The sequence below is a fragment of the Bison bison genome, unplaced genomic scaffold, assembly GCF_000754665.1.
Source record: "Bison bison bison isolate TAMUID 2011002044 unplaced genomic scaffold, Bison_UMD1.0 scf7180017864349, whole genome shotgun sequence".
Classification (NCBI taxonomy): domain Eukaryota; kingdom Metazoa; phylum Chordata; class Mammalia; order Artiodactyla; family Bovidae; genus Bison; species Bison bison.
In genome coordinates this window covers 4,717,086-4,731,907 of record NW_011494921.1, presented here as the reverse complement: position 1 = coordinate 4,731,907, position 14,822 = coordinate 4,717,086, and the positions used below count along the sequence as shown (strand labels likewise).

General features: G+C 50.9%; 1 protein-coding gene and 1 long non-coding RNA gene across 6 annotated transcripts in view; one reads left to right on the top strand and one right to left on the bottom strand.

Annotated features, from left to right (window-relative positions):
- The window catches only part of NEDD4L (neural precursor cell expressed, developmentally down-regulated 4-like, E3 ubiquitin protein ligase), a 295,197-nt gene extending 285,967 nt beyond the window's left edge, over positions 1–9,230 (top strand). For all 4 annotated transcript variants that reach the window (XM_010854760.1, XM_010854759.1, XM_010854758.1 and 1 more), the window contains 4 exons: positions 1,292–1,399; positions 2,734–2,830; positions 3,747–3,819; positions 8,699–9,230. In XM_010854760.1, coding sequence (XP_010853062.1) covers positions 1,292–1,399; positions 2,734–2,830; positions 3,747–3,819; positions 8,699–8,801 — 381 coding nt within the window. In that variant the 3' untranslated portion in view covers positions 8,802–9,230. The remainder of the gene's footprint in view (positions 1–1,291; positions 1,400–2,733; positions 2,831–3,746; positions 3,820–8,698) is intronic.
- Positions 9,231–9,239: 9 nt separating this feature from the next.
- Positions 9,240–14,822, bottom strand: part of LOC104999247 — a 6,466-nt gene continuing 883 nt past the window's right edge. Inside the window, exons 4-8 of one of the 2 annotated variants that reach the window (XR_826574.1) lie at positions 14,174–14,441; positions 13,857–14,087; positions 12,859–12,995; positions 11,111–11,318; positions 9,240–10,557 (exon numbers count right to left, since the gene is read on the bottom strand). This is a non-coding gene — a long non-coding RNA (uncharacterized LOC104999247). Of the gene's footprint in view, positions 11,319–12,858; positions 12,996–13,856; positions 14,088–14,173; positions 14,442–14,822 lie in introns of both variants that reach the window. The other variant, XR_826573.1, reaches the window with a different exon arrangement.

Genomic DNA, 14,822 nt, shown 5'->3' with positions numbered 1-14,822 from the left:
GTCGCCGTGAACTTGAAGGGGTCGTGTTGAGGGAGGAAGCACACCAGAAAGCAGCAAGGCGGTGGTAGCAGGAGGTGGCTTCACAGCAGGTTGTGCCAGCTTCTTAGAGTGATGTAGAGAGCGGGGCGTCTGCAGAGCAGAGGGACCTCTTCACCTTTGTGTCAAGGGAAGCAGAACAAGGCAGGCTGTGTCTGTGCAGAGGCTGCTGACGGGACTCGGGGGCTCTCGTCCAGTGAAGCGGCTCCTGGGGACTGGCTTTCCGTTCTCCTACCTTCAAATGGAAATGTCCGGGTAGATGATGTCATAGAAAGCATGTCGAGGAAGCCCTTCGTTTGAAAGGTGGGCAGACTGAGGCCGGGAGAGGCTAATGACCTCACAGGTTTATCCAGCAGGTTCTGAGCACAGTCAGGCCTACGAGCCTATCTTTCAGGCCTCTGGTTTAGTTGTTTTTCCATTTTCTGCTGATGCCTCTGTGGGAATATCACTCATCTGTCCACAGGAAGCTGCCCTGCCGAGGGTTGGTGATGGTGGTTTAGTTGCGAAGTCATATCCGACTCTGCAACCCCATAGACTGTAGACCGTGAGGCTCTTCTGTCCATGGAATCCAGGCAAGAATACTGGAGTGGGTAGTCATTTCCTTCTCTCGGGGATCTTCCCAACCCAGGTATTGAACCCATGTCTCCAGGTTGGCAGGCGGATTCTTTACCGCTGAGCCACCTGGGTAGCAGAGGGTTAGACAGTAAGGAAAGTGGACCCGGGCCCGGTGAGGCAGAGGAGCAATCACAGCCTCAGGACGGGTCTGCTCACCAGGAGGTGAGGTGATGCCCTGAGCTGGTGGATCCGTCTGGGGAAGACACGTTCTTGCTATCATAAAGTACAAATTCTGTTGTGGGTGGAGAGGTATTTTCACACACTGAGACAGATAACCTCTCAGAAGAGCAGCCAGCCAGCGTCACGAGCAGATGTAAACAGAGCATAAGCAAATCCGTGGGCACTGAGCTGAGATCAGAGGGGCCAGGAGGGCGATCAGTTTGGACTTTTCACTTCCAGTATGAGACGCGGTGGTCCGTCCAGGCTTTGGACTCGGGGCCCCTCGTTACCTCTCTGTCTCTGACCCGAGGCGGCAGGTAGGGTGTGGCACACGTGTTCCCCTTCAGTTGTTCTTACAGTTCACTGGATCGTCTGGCTTTGCACGTGACGCGATGCTGGCATTGAGAGAAGGCCTTTTCTCCATGTGTATTTCTTCAGCTTTCACGATACACCCTGTTCACCTCTGGTCTGTCTCCTCCAGTTGCTGATGTGTGGCCTTGGCGACGTGGATGTGAACGACTGGCGACAACATTCTATTTACAAGAATGGCTACTGCCCGAACCACCCCGTGATCCAGTGGTTCTGGAAGGTAAATCCGGGGCCCAGGGCCTGTGCTGCCTTCCGAGGTCCGCCACTGGGTTTGGGGCTCCGAGGCCTGCTGGGGAGGGAAGAGGCCTGCTGAGCCAGACAGAGCCCTTCCCGCTGCTCTCTGTGGCCGTGGTGGATGCCTGTCCTCACTGGTCCTGAGAAAGCCACGCTGTCTTCCTCGGTCACCTACTCAAGTGCTTTTGTCTGAGGAAACCGGTGAGTAGGGTGACCCTAAAAAGCAGACAGCTGGATTCGAGAATTGGAACGAGTCCTCCAGAGTGTGGATAAGAATGAAAGGCTTCTTGGGACAAATACATGCTTTGGGGCTGGCTTTTCCAAGATGCCATTTTGGTTTAAAAAACCATTTTCTCAACTGTTTTTGTGAATTCCAACAACCATTTTGATCTTTACATCTTTCAATCAGAGATGCAAATGAAATCTGATTTACTCTCTAAAGGTCAGTGATTTTACTCTAAAATGAACAGGATTTTACTCTCTAAAATCCTGTTCATTTTAGGAGAGAAGTGAAATAGTGAGCAGGTCTGAAGAAGGGAGTGTAAACTGACTTTGAAAGAACAATTCCAGGGGTGGGGGGGAAGCGCTGGTTATTTACTTATAGAAATAAGAAATCTATTTGAATTATCTTAATTTCTAAATATCTGTTACTAATAAGATTTCAAGTGCGGCAGATAAGTAGAGAGAACAGGAAGAAAGCAGAATCATCAAATCCTAAAATCTTAGTCCGGGTCTCACTCAGCTTTGATTTTGGATTTTTTTTTTTTTTAATATCAATTCAAGTGACTTTACTAGCGAAGCCAACTAGATTCTTAGAATAATTCAGATAAGTAAGATACACCGGTTATTTCAGAGGCCTAGCCTGGCTTCCGTTTTTCTTTTTCTAAAATGTTATCTTTAGAGAATTTCTCCACAGTCAGAAATCCTGCCTCATAACCTGGGTTCCCCTGGAGCTGACGCTTTTCAAACTGTGTGTGTTTCCTAATGGCTGAGAGGATCACGTGTGTTTCTGATTGGCTTGAGAGGACCGGCAAGCCTCACAGAAACATGAGCTCAGTGCCATCGACGAGTTCGCCTTTTTTTTAACCACTTATTTTTGACCAATGGGCACATGAAGAAAGGGACATTGTGATCCCTCGGTCTCTGATATTAGAAGCCAGTGTTGTGGCCATTAAAAAAAAAAAATGCTTCCCGGCCTTACCCCGTCCGGGTGGAAGACCGTCTAGGACTTCCGCCTCAGTGCACGCAGGATGAAGGTTTGCCGGTCCGCGTTGCACGTCCCGTGGCACGTGCTGACCTTTGCCCCCGCCCCGTCCGCAGGCTGTGCTGCTGATGGACGCCGAGAAGCGCATCCGGTTACTGCAGTTTGTCACAGGGACGTCCCGAGTACCTATGAATGGATTTGCCGAGCTTTATGGTGAGCAGGATACCAGGGGGTCTTGCCCTCCCCTCACCCCATGAGTGTTTACTGGGTATCGGCTGTGGCTCCAGAAGACTGCCCCCAGGCCTCTAGCCGAGTGGGTTTTGCCTGGACCCATAGACACTCCACATGAAGGGTGTGGCAGCATGCTGTATCCTCAGCTCTTTGTGTTGCTGTGGTCGCGCAGTCGCGTCCGACTCTGCGACCCCGTGGACCGCAGCACACCAGGCCTCCCTGTCCATCACCAACTCCTAGAGTTCACCCAAACTAATGTCCATTGGTCAGTGATGCCATCCAGCCATCTCATCCTCTGTTTGTGTAGTTAGCTCTGTATAAAAGCAGGGGACTGTCTTTACTTTTTGTACAGAGAACCATAAGTTTGGTCCTCTCTTCTCTTTCTTTTCTGTTTTGTTTTTTTGGTATATTTTCCAAAACAACTAGATTTTGCAGAATCATCCATGTCGTTGTAAGCTGAACGTTAAACTTACCGCACCCCTCCACAAGGCAGAATTCTTCAGTGTTTCCTGTAGATTAAAAAAATCACTTTCTGCTCTGCATATTAAAGGTCATGATATTTATGTCCCCACCAGCGCCCCCCGCCAGAAGTAGTTTTAAATTTAAGCTTGCAGGGCTGGGCTGAAAGGCTGTAGCTTCCGCCCGTCCATATGTTGTCGTGTCTGCTCTGTTCAGCTTGGCGCGGCTCCGTCCTGATGGTGACGTGAGTTGAGGTCTGAGGTGGTGCAGAACCGTGGCTGCCCCTCTTTTACACACTGTGACGTCACAGCTGCAGAGGGGGTCCCGGGCTCCCCCAGGCATGCCTTGCCCTCCCCTCCCCTTCTTTCCTCCATCCCCTCCTCGTCTCGCTCCGCGGCCTTGAGCACTCAGCACTTGGTTTCCTCTTTCTTTTGTCCAGGTTCCAATGGTCCTCAGCTGTTTACAATAGAGCAATGGGGAAGTCCTGAAAAACTGCCCAGAGCTCACACATGGTGAGTGACAGAAAACCACCCAGCTGTCGACAGACAGACTTGTTTTTCAAAGCTTAGCCATGGATAATACTGGGCAAGAGGGTCACATGCTGTGCTCCCTGCCCATTGAGCATTTAGAGGGGGAAATGTCAGCGATGCAGGTGAGAGTGTCGTCATACTGGTGCTGATGAAGTTCAACCAGGAGTTGAAAGGGCCAGTATGTTTGACAATGAAGGGTTAAATCCCCCCTTCCTGCTTCCCCTGGGGTGCTCCTCCTCCAGTCCCCCCCTTTCCTTAAATATTCTGGGAAGCAGAGATTTCACTGTATCATCTTCCTATGTGGCTGTGACAACACCCAGCCTCTGAGCAGACTGAGGTCTTATTCCAGCCTTAAATTGGTTTAGAACCATGAACGAGATTTCTTGGAGCAACAGGGTCTTTAAAAGACTTTGCATGGCTATCCAGAACCCATGAGTCTCCAGGATTTAGTAATGTGATTGTGACAGAGAGGGGTCACAGGTCCGGCCAAGGACCCCTGCCCAGGGAGGCTTAGCACAGTGGCACTCAGAAGGCCTCCAAGGAACAGGGGGAGAGGAGGAGGGTCTCTGGGACCCCCGAGGACTTTCCTGAGACCCACAGAGAGGACCTCAGGAGCTTTCAATCTGGCTCCCAGGTCCCGCGGATTGGTTTCCCCCACTGAGGCTTTGGTTTCTTATTCATAGGAAGCAGGTGGAGGGGGTCCTGTGGATGGTCAGCCCCCCAGCCTCCTTCCCCACAAGAAGCTTAGGCTGCCAGAGTCGCTGGGCCATCCCGCGCTGCCCGGCACGGCTCAGAGGAAGGTCTCATTCAGGTGCATTTGTGGGAAATGGGCTGTGCAAGGTTTTTTTGCTTCTCTTCGATTCTGTCGCCTTGCCGGAAAGCACGTTTTCCCCGACGTTTGTACCATTCCGAGAACTCCGAGCAGAATGGATGTGGTCCCTGCCCGTAGGCGCCAGGAGAGTAGGCTGAGTCTTGCTAAAACTGCTCGATCACTGGAGCAGTTGGTGTCCTTGACCGTCTGCCTTTATTCTCCGGGGACAATGTTTTGGCCTTTTGGAGCTTCTATTCCAGTTCAGAATGCAGTGTGGTTTTCTGGGCTTAGTAGCCTTCCTCTGAAAGGCTGCCAGCGCTGAGGTGAGCCCCAGGATGGTCGGGATGGGGACCGAGCTCCCAAAGAGGAGTCACAGTGGCGCCACTGGGCGTGGCCATCTCGTGTGGGGCAGGCCCTGCACCTAGACGGCAGTATCCCTGTGGGTTCTTGGGAATCTTGTGGTCTGAATTCACAGGCTCCCGAATCTCAGAACTTGAAGTCAGGTCTGCCCAAATTAGAATCTCCACCCTGACAGCTACAGTTAAGCTGCTGCCACGGGAATATGGTTCCCTTTCTTTCCAGACTCTTCAAAGACAACCGAGTAATTGAGTGCTCATCCCACATCCTACTGTTGACCCACAGACAGATATCTTGCCGTTGAACACTTCTTCTGTCTCTGAGTCCACGTGCTGAGCTGCCACTAAAATACAGGGCCGCCCAGACAAGGCCCTGACTCGGTGTCTCTCGACCTTGGCTGGACATTGGAACCCCCTAGAAAGCATTTAATACAAACAGTGGCCCTGGGGTCCCACTCACGGAGGTTTGGACCCAGTTGGTCTGGTATGACCAGGGCCGTGGGATTGCAGAGCCACCCGGGTGGTTGGCAAGGACAGGCAGGGTTCAGAATCGCTGCTCATCTTCTGGAAGGACAGAGGCCAACCCCGGGAGGAAGGCAGCCCTGCTGCTCGTCAAGTGTCCCAGGAGGAGAGCGTCCAGGTCCTTCTCCCAGGGCCGCTCTCCCCAGGCCCCGAGGAGGGCACTAGATCCACTGACAACCCAGGGCTGGCAACGTGGGATTTCCTCTTTTTTCTTTGCTGTGGCTCTCCTCCCATCCAGCCCCGGCTTCTGCTGAAACACAGAAACACAACGACCATGCTTCATTCTTGGTTCACTGTGAACAGACTTCCCTGCGACGACCATAGATGTGGCTAAATAAAATCTAGCCATATGTGTGTTTAAGCTCTTCCGTGTTTGATGAAAATATAAAATACACAACGAAGCTTCAAGATTAAAACCTGATTTCCTAGGAGAGCAAGGGCTTGGTGGAGCTGGTTCTTCGCATATGATTGTGAAGTGTCTAGCATGAAGCGGCTGCATTCCTTTGTTCTATCAAAGGTCACTGCTCATGGATTTAAAATTCCTCTTTACTAAGCAGCACAGACCCACCTAAAAATAATCTCCTTCAGCCCACACATCTTCCACACAGCAAGGCTTACCCCCTGAGGGTAAGAAGGTCACGCAGCTGGTTGGTGGCAGGCCAGAGCCAGACCCGTGTCTCAGCATCAGAGGAATGGTAACACTGAGCACTTCCCGTGTTCCAGGCGTCGCCCTAACAAGCGCTGTGTGTGAACCTGTGTCACCATCACAGCGGTTCTGAGAGGTGGGTCCTGCGAGTCCCCTTTCAGCAGCGGAGCAACTGACACCCCGAGAGCTGACAACATCCCAAACTTCAGCTCTTCACACTCCCCAACTTGCTTCTCTCTGCCCTCTCCCCCATCATTCCAGTATTTCTCAAGCTTGAATAATCTATGGACCATCTTTAAAATGGCCACAGACTCTTGAAGCCCCTCAGGATTGCAGGCCCTGGACTGTGAAATACCAGCTTAAAATCAAGACAACAGCCACCTCCTGGGAAAAGGCTTTTTTAAGCCTAGCTGCAGAGTGGGGTCTTTGTTGCTGGTGAAATGACATTTGAGGTCGTTACCACGATGAAAACCAAACATTGAAAACATCTTTTCGTCTTAATCCTTCAGGATTCCTGAGTTTTTGAGACCTCTGGTTTGAGAAGCACAGTGTTCTGCTCTACTGTGTATTTTGATGTTAAAAAATCTCAGAGCTCAATGTGTCTTTATCAGACACTCAGCAGTTGTTAAAGGGCCCACCCTGCTCATGTGCCCGGGTCTTACTGCTGCTGACAGTCATTGGCTTTAAAACACAGGAAGATGCTCTACTCATCCTTGGAAACCTATGCCAGTGCCGAGCATGCACAGTTCTAGACACTGAGGCAGCCCGACAGTCTCCGGGCCTTGGAGCCAGCTTGGGGCTGAATCTGGGCTCTGCCACTTACTGGGTGGTTTTGGGCAAGTTCCCTAACCTCTCTGTGCCTTGGATTCCTCTATAAGTAGGGATCCAGCATCACCTACCTTACAGGTGGATGCTAGGATTCGCTGAGGTGATCAAGGAATCGCACCCTGGTGGCTCCATCTGCAGCACAGGAGACCCAGGCTCAGTTCCCGGGGGGAAGATCCGCTGGAGGGGATAGGCTCCCCACTCCAGTGCTCTTGGGCTTCCCCGGTGGCTCAGCCGGTGAAGATCCGCTGGAGGGGATAGGCTCCCCACTCCAGTGCTCTTGGGCTTCCCCGGTGGCTCAGCCGGTGAAGATCCGCTGGAGGGGGATAGGCTCCCCACTCCAGTGCTCTTGGGCTTCCCCGCTGGCTCAGCCGGTGAAGATCCGCATCCACCTGCAATGCAGGAGACCTGGGTTTGATCCCTGGGTTGGGAAGATCCCCTGGAGAAGGGAAGGGCAACCCACTCCGGTATTCTGGCCTGGAGAATCCCATGGACTGTATAGTCCGTGAGGTTGCAAAGAGTCAGACACAGCTGAGCAACTTGCACTCACTCACCACGAATAGTGCTGGTGCGGGCAAACGCTCCACGAACGTTAGCTTACGAAAGCATGACGAGCTAAGGCGTGCACGTGTGTGCGTGCACACGTACACACGTGAGACAAGCCACAAGCAGGTGTGGCCATCGTCACAACGGAGGCCTGCCAGCAGCCGCCTCCCTGGTCTGTCTGGGGCTCCAGGTCCTTGTGCCTGGGGTGTGGCGGGGGCAGGGACCGGTGAGTGAGTGGTGAAGTGGTGGCTGCCCGTGGGCGCTCGCTGTGTGCCAGACCCCTTTATGTGTGTGATCGGACCCTCCCAGCACCTGACCATGCAGCGGTCTCCCCATTTCACAGAAGAGCCAACAGAGGGGGAACTGTCTCACCTGAGGCCGCACAGCTGCAGGTGGCGGAGACAGGATTTGAACTCAATCCTGTGAACACGTGTGATCGTTGCTCACAGAGGCCACGTGTGTCTGGAGGTCTCACTGTCACCAGGGTGACTTGTACCACCCTAGCCAAGGCCTCCAGCTGTGTAGGGGCTTTGTGTGAAGGCAGCTCTTCACACCACACGCCAGTGGCTTGCCTGACTCTGGGTTGAGGGCCGCTCCGTGTCGGGCCCAGAGCTGCGGGGGCCTGGGCTCCGGTCTCAGGTCTGCGGTGCTGTCAGGGCTGAGGCTGGGACACGGCCACCAGCTGCCCGCATCTGCAGAACACCCGCATCTGCAGAACGGAATGCGACCTGCTCAGAGGGGCTGCACTGAGAGCAGGCGCTGCGTGCAGAAGCACTGACTGCCTAGAATAGCGGCAGATGGGGGGGCATCAGCCAGCCTCCGTTTGTCCTGCTGCGGAAAGCCCTCGGGTGGCCACAGTTTGGAAGCCTCAGCGTGTGCGCCAGTTACCTTGCCTGTCTTTTCCCTTCCCAGCGTGGGTTTCTAGGATCCACGGCCGACGGTAGTAGAGAGGTTTCACAGACGATTCGAGATCCTTTTCTCGCCCGCTGCAGGGTGCACTGTGGGCAGTCACCACTGGATTAGGATTTTTGTGCTGAGGCTTCTGCAGTCCTGCTCAAACACCAAGTGTGCTCCTAAGCCAAGTCGGGGAGGCCCGGGTATAGCTCACGGGCAGACATGCTGGTGTTTACCTCTGCTGTGTTGTTACTTTTGCAGCTTTAATCGCCTTGACTTACCTCCGTATGAAACCTTCGAAGATTTACGAGAGAAGCTCCTCATGGCTGTGGAAAACGCCCAAGGCTTCGAGGGGGTGGATTAGGCGCGCCTGCCTCGGGGCGGCTGTTCTTCGAGCAAGTCCTGCTCGCGCTTTTCCATTTGCCTGACAGACTCTGCAGAGACACTGGCAGAGCCGCGCGGCGAGGGGTCTCGGAGCAGAGCCCCCGCCCCCGCCCTGCCCACGGCCGACAGGGAGGCCCCGTCCCGGGTGGCGTTCCTGCATTTCCCACCACCCATTTCCAAATGGTTGATGTGTATACTGATTACATTTCAGGAGGACTTATTCTATTTATGTTGCGCCTCTGTAGGCCAAGCCCTTAATAAATATTTTCCATACTTTATAATGACAGCGAATGGAATTAATCACTCTACAGGTATAGTATTACAACTCATGTTTACTTTTTAAAATGATTTAGACCGATTTGCAGATCTTATTTCACTACAATTAAAGATGTCTCATGTACTTGGAAAAGTGAGCATATTTTTTTTTTTTTTTTTTTTGTATTTGAATTTCATACCAGGTTTAATGTCGGTGATGTTTTTATTTTTAAAGTACTTGGAAAGCCCTACCCCCTACCGGATTAGCTATGGAAGACTGACTTCTGTCCAAAATCCCTCTGCAGACAAATACTCTAACATTAGGCATCATGACAGTTTTTTCCATGCTCAGAATGAAAACTGGATATTACTTTTTTTGTTGTTCAGATTTAGCATAATAGCTGCACACTGAGAGAATTGTAACATAGCATGACAAAATCTGTGTTGACTTGAAGGAATCACGCCATTATTCCTGAGAAGGAACTGCGTGTGCTGGAGACATTTGAGGCAGGGTTGCACTATCGCTTCTCGTGAGAGAGGCTGCTTAGCCCTTCCCGATGCTGTACAGTCCTCCTACCGTATTTCCCTCCTTGCTGTTGTAGTAGAGACACTCCAATGAAGCTTGGCGCCGAGTGGTTGGAAGCTGCAGAAAGCAGGCCTGCGCAGTCTCCTGCGTGTGCGAGTTTGCTAATGGCAGCTGAACACACAGCTTTTGTTGTAACCGCACCAGTTCTGAAGGCACTTTATGTACCACATGGAGGTCATACCTGGCTTTGTTTTTAATCATAGCACTGAGTGTGATTTCTTCTCTCGGCACACGCCTTTCCGGTGCAATATCTATCGGTTGTGAATCTGGCTGCTGGTGTCCACACCCTGGCTGTAAAGCTGAGCCTAGAGACCTGCCCTCACCAAGCGTTTTGTGATTTCTACTCCACTGCAAAGATTACTAGACACTTAATCTAACCGGGTTTTGTTCCCGATGACCTGTTGCATGCTTCCATACCATGTTCTGCCCAAGCTGTGTCCGTCACGTGCTAGATTAAAAGGGCGGAGAGACTTGATTTGACGCCCTGACATCTGGCTCTCCAGCTGACCCTGCTGGGGGTGGAGAGTTCTGCAGGATTCAGGTTCTTGGCCACTCTTGAGTCCTCGTTGCAGAATTGTGTTTTGAGAGAATGCCTGAGGCAGGGCAAGGGGGTCTAGCAAACCCTTCTGTCCTTCTTAACCTGTGTTGTCCTAAACCCTGTGGCGGCTGTCCAGGGAAACTGGATATATTGCTTGCCAGTCGTAGATGAGACCAAAAGAATTGTGGTTTCAGGGCCTCCACTTAGGATCTTCCAGGTGGCTTGTGGGAAGCCACGAATGTTTGAGGTTGAGTTGGGGCTACAGAGCCCTTGGCATCTAAAAGAAGGTGGAGTTCTACAGAGCTGAGGGTTCCCTTCTCACGTTGATTTTTAAAAATCCAATAGTGATCAGAAAACCTAGACATTGAGTAATTAGGGAAAAAAAACATATTGCTCATTATTTTTACCTCTTGGTGGGAATTTCTCCCTTCAGTTGATGTAACAAGTGTCTTCTTCTCTTAGCCCCTCGGCTTCCTTTTTATGATTCATGTCAAAGCCTGGGAGAGCAGTGTGCTGGGATGGGTTTTGTAAGTGTGTGATTATAGGGAAGAAATCGAACAATCCTTGTCGGAGAACTGGGATTCTTCTGTCATTTCATAAATTCTTAAATCAGAATGTTCACCGAATGCAAATTAGGCAAAGTACTGAAAACACGAAAGAAAACCCATTCTAAGGTCATTTCTGTGCCAAGAACAGATAAGAATTACCGAAATAGACCCCCGTGAATACTTGGAAGGCGGTAATTGTGAATGACGGTTTGGTTCATCTCTCCCTTATTATCTGATTTCAGTGACAGCTCGAAAGTGCTGGGTTTAGAGTTTGGGGGCTTTGGCTTCCTTGAATCCAAATAAGCTTCCCCAGTTCTCAGCAACTCTCAGCGCTTCACTGTTTGTCTAAGAGGGCCACGTACCTTGCTTTCTCTCGATCCTGACGACCGCTGTCCACCACCTTCACGCTGTAGCCTCAGGAGGCGGCAAGGGAGAGGCACAGCGGGCAGAGCAGAGGCCTCTGTCCACCCCGCTCAGCAGGCCTGGGGGCGGAGGATGGCATCGCCACCCCAGATTGCTCTAACAGTGATGCCTTCCTAGAAATGACCGGGATCCAGCTTCTCTAGTCCCCTGGAAAAGAGCCATTATGGGCCATTTTGCCATGAGATTAAGAAGTCAGTTCCAGAATTTGCAACATTGCATGTGGTTGAAAGGTTTTTAAACATCAGCTAACGCAGTCACCTGTAGAAGTCCTGTGTGTTTCTAGCCCCCTCTCTTGTCGGCCTAACAGTGAATTTGGGGAGTCCTGCCCGGTAGGGATTGGCTCCAGGCAGGGTCTGCTCGTCTACCTGCCGCCTCTGCGACAGGGAGTGATGAGGCGTGGGTCTCAGCACTCTTCCTTTCTCCTGAAACACATCCCTTTACTTACCAAGGTGCTTTGGTAGCTCCCACCAGATACCCTAAGGCCATATGACAAATGCTTCAAGCAACCTGACATGGTTTGTTCCTCCCACATAAGGATGCAGGGACAGATTCTGAGAAGGATGGTTCGCAAAATATTTGAACCACTCTCTGCATCTCACACCGTTCAATGGACAGCATGGACCGTTGCCGTGCGAACTTGCCAGGTCCAAACTGGCTCCCTTGAAAACAGCTCGTGTGCCGCCAACTACTAATTGTCCTCACAGTTACTAATTGTTTCTCACGTGACTCCGCTGTTTTTCTAAGTCCTGTATCTCGCCTCTGAAATGTCAGGATCCATAGAGAGAGCACCTGGGTTAACCAGTCCTCAAGCCCTCGCCCAGCCGTGCACTGGGCCCCTCTTGCCTCCTTACCCCGACTCCGCAGCCCTGGCAGACCCCGGTGTCGTCTCCTGCCTGCCGGCAGGGGGCGAAGCCGTGCAGGGGACCCCCCTCCGGCCCCCAGGAGGTCCTGCACTACCTCTGTCTTATTCAGACTTTGGGGTACACCCTGGTAAGTCAAAACTGCCAATTTTAGGTCCAAGATGCGTTTTTTAAAATAATCCTTAATAAACTCCACTTTGTACTTTAGATTTTAAAACTGGGAAGCAAAATGTGATATACTTTGGACCAGTTTTTTTTTTTTTTAATTTATCAAAGCCTTAACGAACAGTGTATATACATCTGCATTCACACACCCCCGCCCCGGTCCCCAGAGTGTTTTCAGCGCGTCAGAGACAAAGCTGTAGCGTTAGGATGTGGGCTTGTATGTTTTATAGGAAAGGAGAGCTTTCTGTTGGTACAGGATCGTCCAAGAAAACCTCTCGTTTAGACCCCTCCCCTTCGTTAAAGGTGTTACCTGCAGAGCAACGCATGTTTAGGACGCATGTCTGTTCGTCGGTCGGTTTTGTGTTTGTACGAGTGACGGTAGAGTCTCACGGCGTTGGTGACAGGCCTCTGTGTGCTACCTTCGCGATGTGTATCAGTGCATCGTAAGCCTCATGACCGTGACCCTGTGTCCACAGACAGAATCTGCGTTCCTACAGAAACCACTGCCCGTCTCCCTCAGACTGATGTCACCTGGATTGTCACGGTTCCCTTCATGTTAACTTTGCGTAACTGTTGCTCCTTCGCTACTCCGTGTGTAACACATACCCCAACATCTGCTGTCCAAGTACACCTGTATATATTTGTGTAGCGTTTACACCTACCGTGAGGAATCTGGTTTTGAAAGGGAGTGAGGTTAGTCCTGCTGCCGTTTTCTCCAAGCTGTGTCCTGAGAATTCTGACTCTCAGAGAACCCAAGGGAGACGATGATAGAATATGCTGTCATCTCTTAATTCAGCATCTATTATCAAACGAAACATGAAAAAAACAGTGACTTTTAAGGTGAACAGTTTCAAGCATTCCAAATGAATTCTCGATGTTTCATAACTTTTTATTATAACCTCACCTCCTAATAAAAGCCAAGTACTATTTGATACGGTGATTAAAAACCAAACAACTTGGAAATTTTTTAAAAGACATCGTCTGGCTAAATGCTCATTTTCACAATCAGAATAGCTTTAAAATATAGTTGAATTTGATACACGTAGAAACGTTTTGTTGAACAAATTCCTTTTGCTTTTCGTTTTTCTTGAGAGACCTAAAGAGAGATTGTGGATTGTTTTCCTGACTGAACAAAAGAGTAATGTGACAAAATGAAGTCATTGTAAAGACGTGATGCGACTTGTCAAATATTTAATAAAGGATTGTGGAAGCTGGAACTTTTTCTACATCAAGTATTACAGGTTGTCTGCTTTAAAGCTTCTTCGTCTTAATTGTTTGGGGGGTGATATTCAAATGCCTGCAACTTTGTAGATAATATGCTCATTAGAAGCATCTCCCTAGAAGTTCCCCATCTTTTAAAACATCATTAAAGACTTCCCTGAACACATGGGTTGAGCTTAATGGGATGTACCTCTATTCTTATCCATCTGTCTTTTATTTAAGAGTTAATGACTTGATGGATTACCCAAGTGGTAGTATAAAGTCCATGACTGGAAAGGCATATTTCATCTCTGGTTTTCCTCCAACTCACCCTCAATTTATGTTCGTTAATGAGACTCAGTAATGAAGCCTAAGATGGTTCTCAGAAAGAAAATCCAGCTATCATGTCAATTCCCTGATAAAACAGGAGGACTCCTCACATTTCGTTCCTCTTTCTTACCTCTTGCTGGCCTTAACTTGTGCCCTCAGAGACTGCCGGGAGGTAGCGTCCGAGCAGGATGTAATTTCGTCCTGGCCTCTCGCTCCCTGTCTCTTTCAGTTAGCAGTAGACCATGTCCTGCTGGAAAGCTGGCGGTAGACTTCTGCGTTCCTGCAGCCTCCTCCAGCCTCACAGGAACACACAAGGGAGATGTCGGCGGATAGAGCCGCCCTGAACTCGTGTATGGCCATCCTCAGAAACACACATGATGAGTTTATGTGAAATAGAGGAATAAATCATACATCAGTTACATGGTTGCTGGGTTAGTAAACGCTTACCTTGCTCTGAACTCCAAAGGTGACCTAGGCAGTCCTGAAACTCCAAAGCCTCCTGGTAAAAGCTGGTGGTAAGCGTGGGCATCCGGGAATTCTCATCACTGTGGCTGGTCCTGGGTACCACATCCAGAGGGGCCCCTGGACGTATGAGGGCAGATTCCACTTCCCATCCCCTTGGTGCGTCCCCATCCGGAAGACGGCGCCTCTCAACACTGCGCTCCCAGAGAACCCGGGCCACGGGGTCTCTAAGCGAGTGTTTGTAGGACTTGGACTGGACAGGAGAACAAAATGATGGTGGCTTTTATTGACCCAGACGGACTCCTTCATCAGGGGACTAGGGGATCCTGGCCCCACCTGGGGGACCCCTGCTGGTGGGGGCTGAGGAAGTGCAGAACCAAGGCTCCCTTTGTAGGACTGACCGCAGGCCAGCCTGGGGAACAGGGCAAGTGGCCCAATCAGCCTGTCCCCTTCCTGCAACCCCAGGCAGCGCCTCCTTCCCCTTCCCAACAAGTCCAAGTCCATCCTGGCAGCAAGTCACAGAGTCAGCTTGACCAGAAAGCAGTGGAGAGGCTGCCCCCTGCCTCCGAGCGAAGTGGCATCTCCCCTCAGCTGGGCCTCGGGAGCGAGGCCCCCTCGACACCCGGGGCCCAGC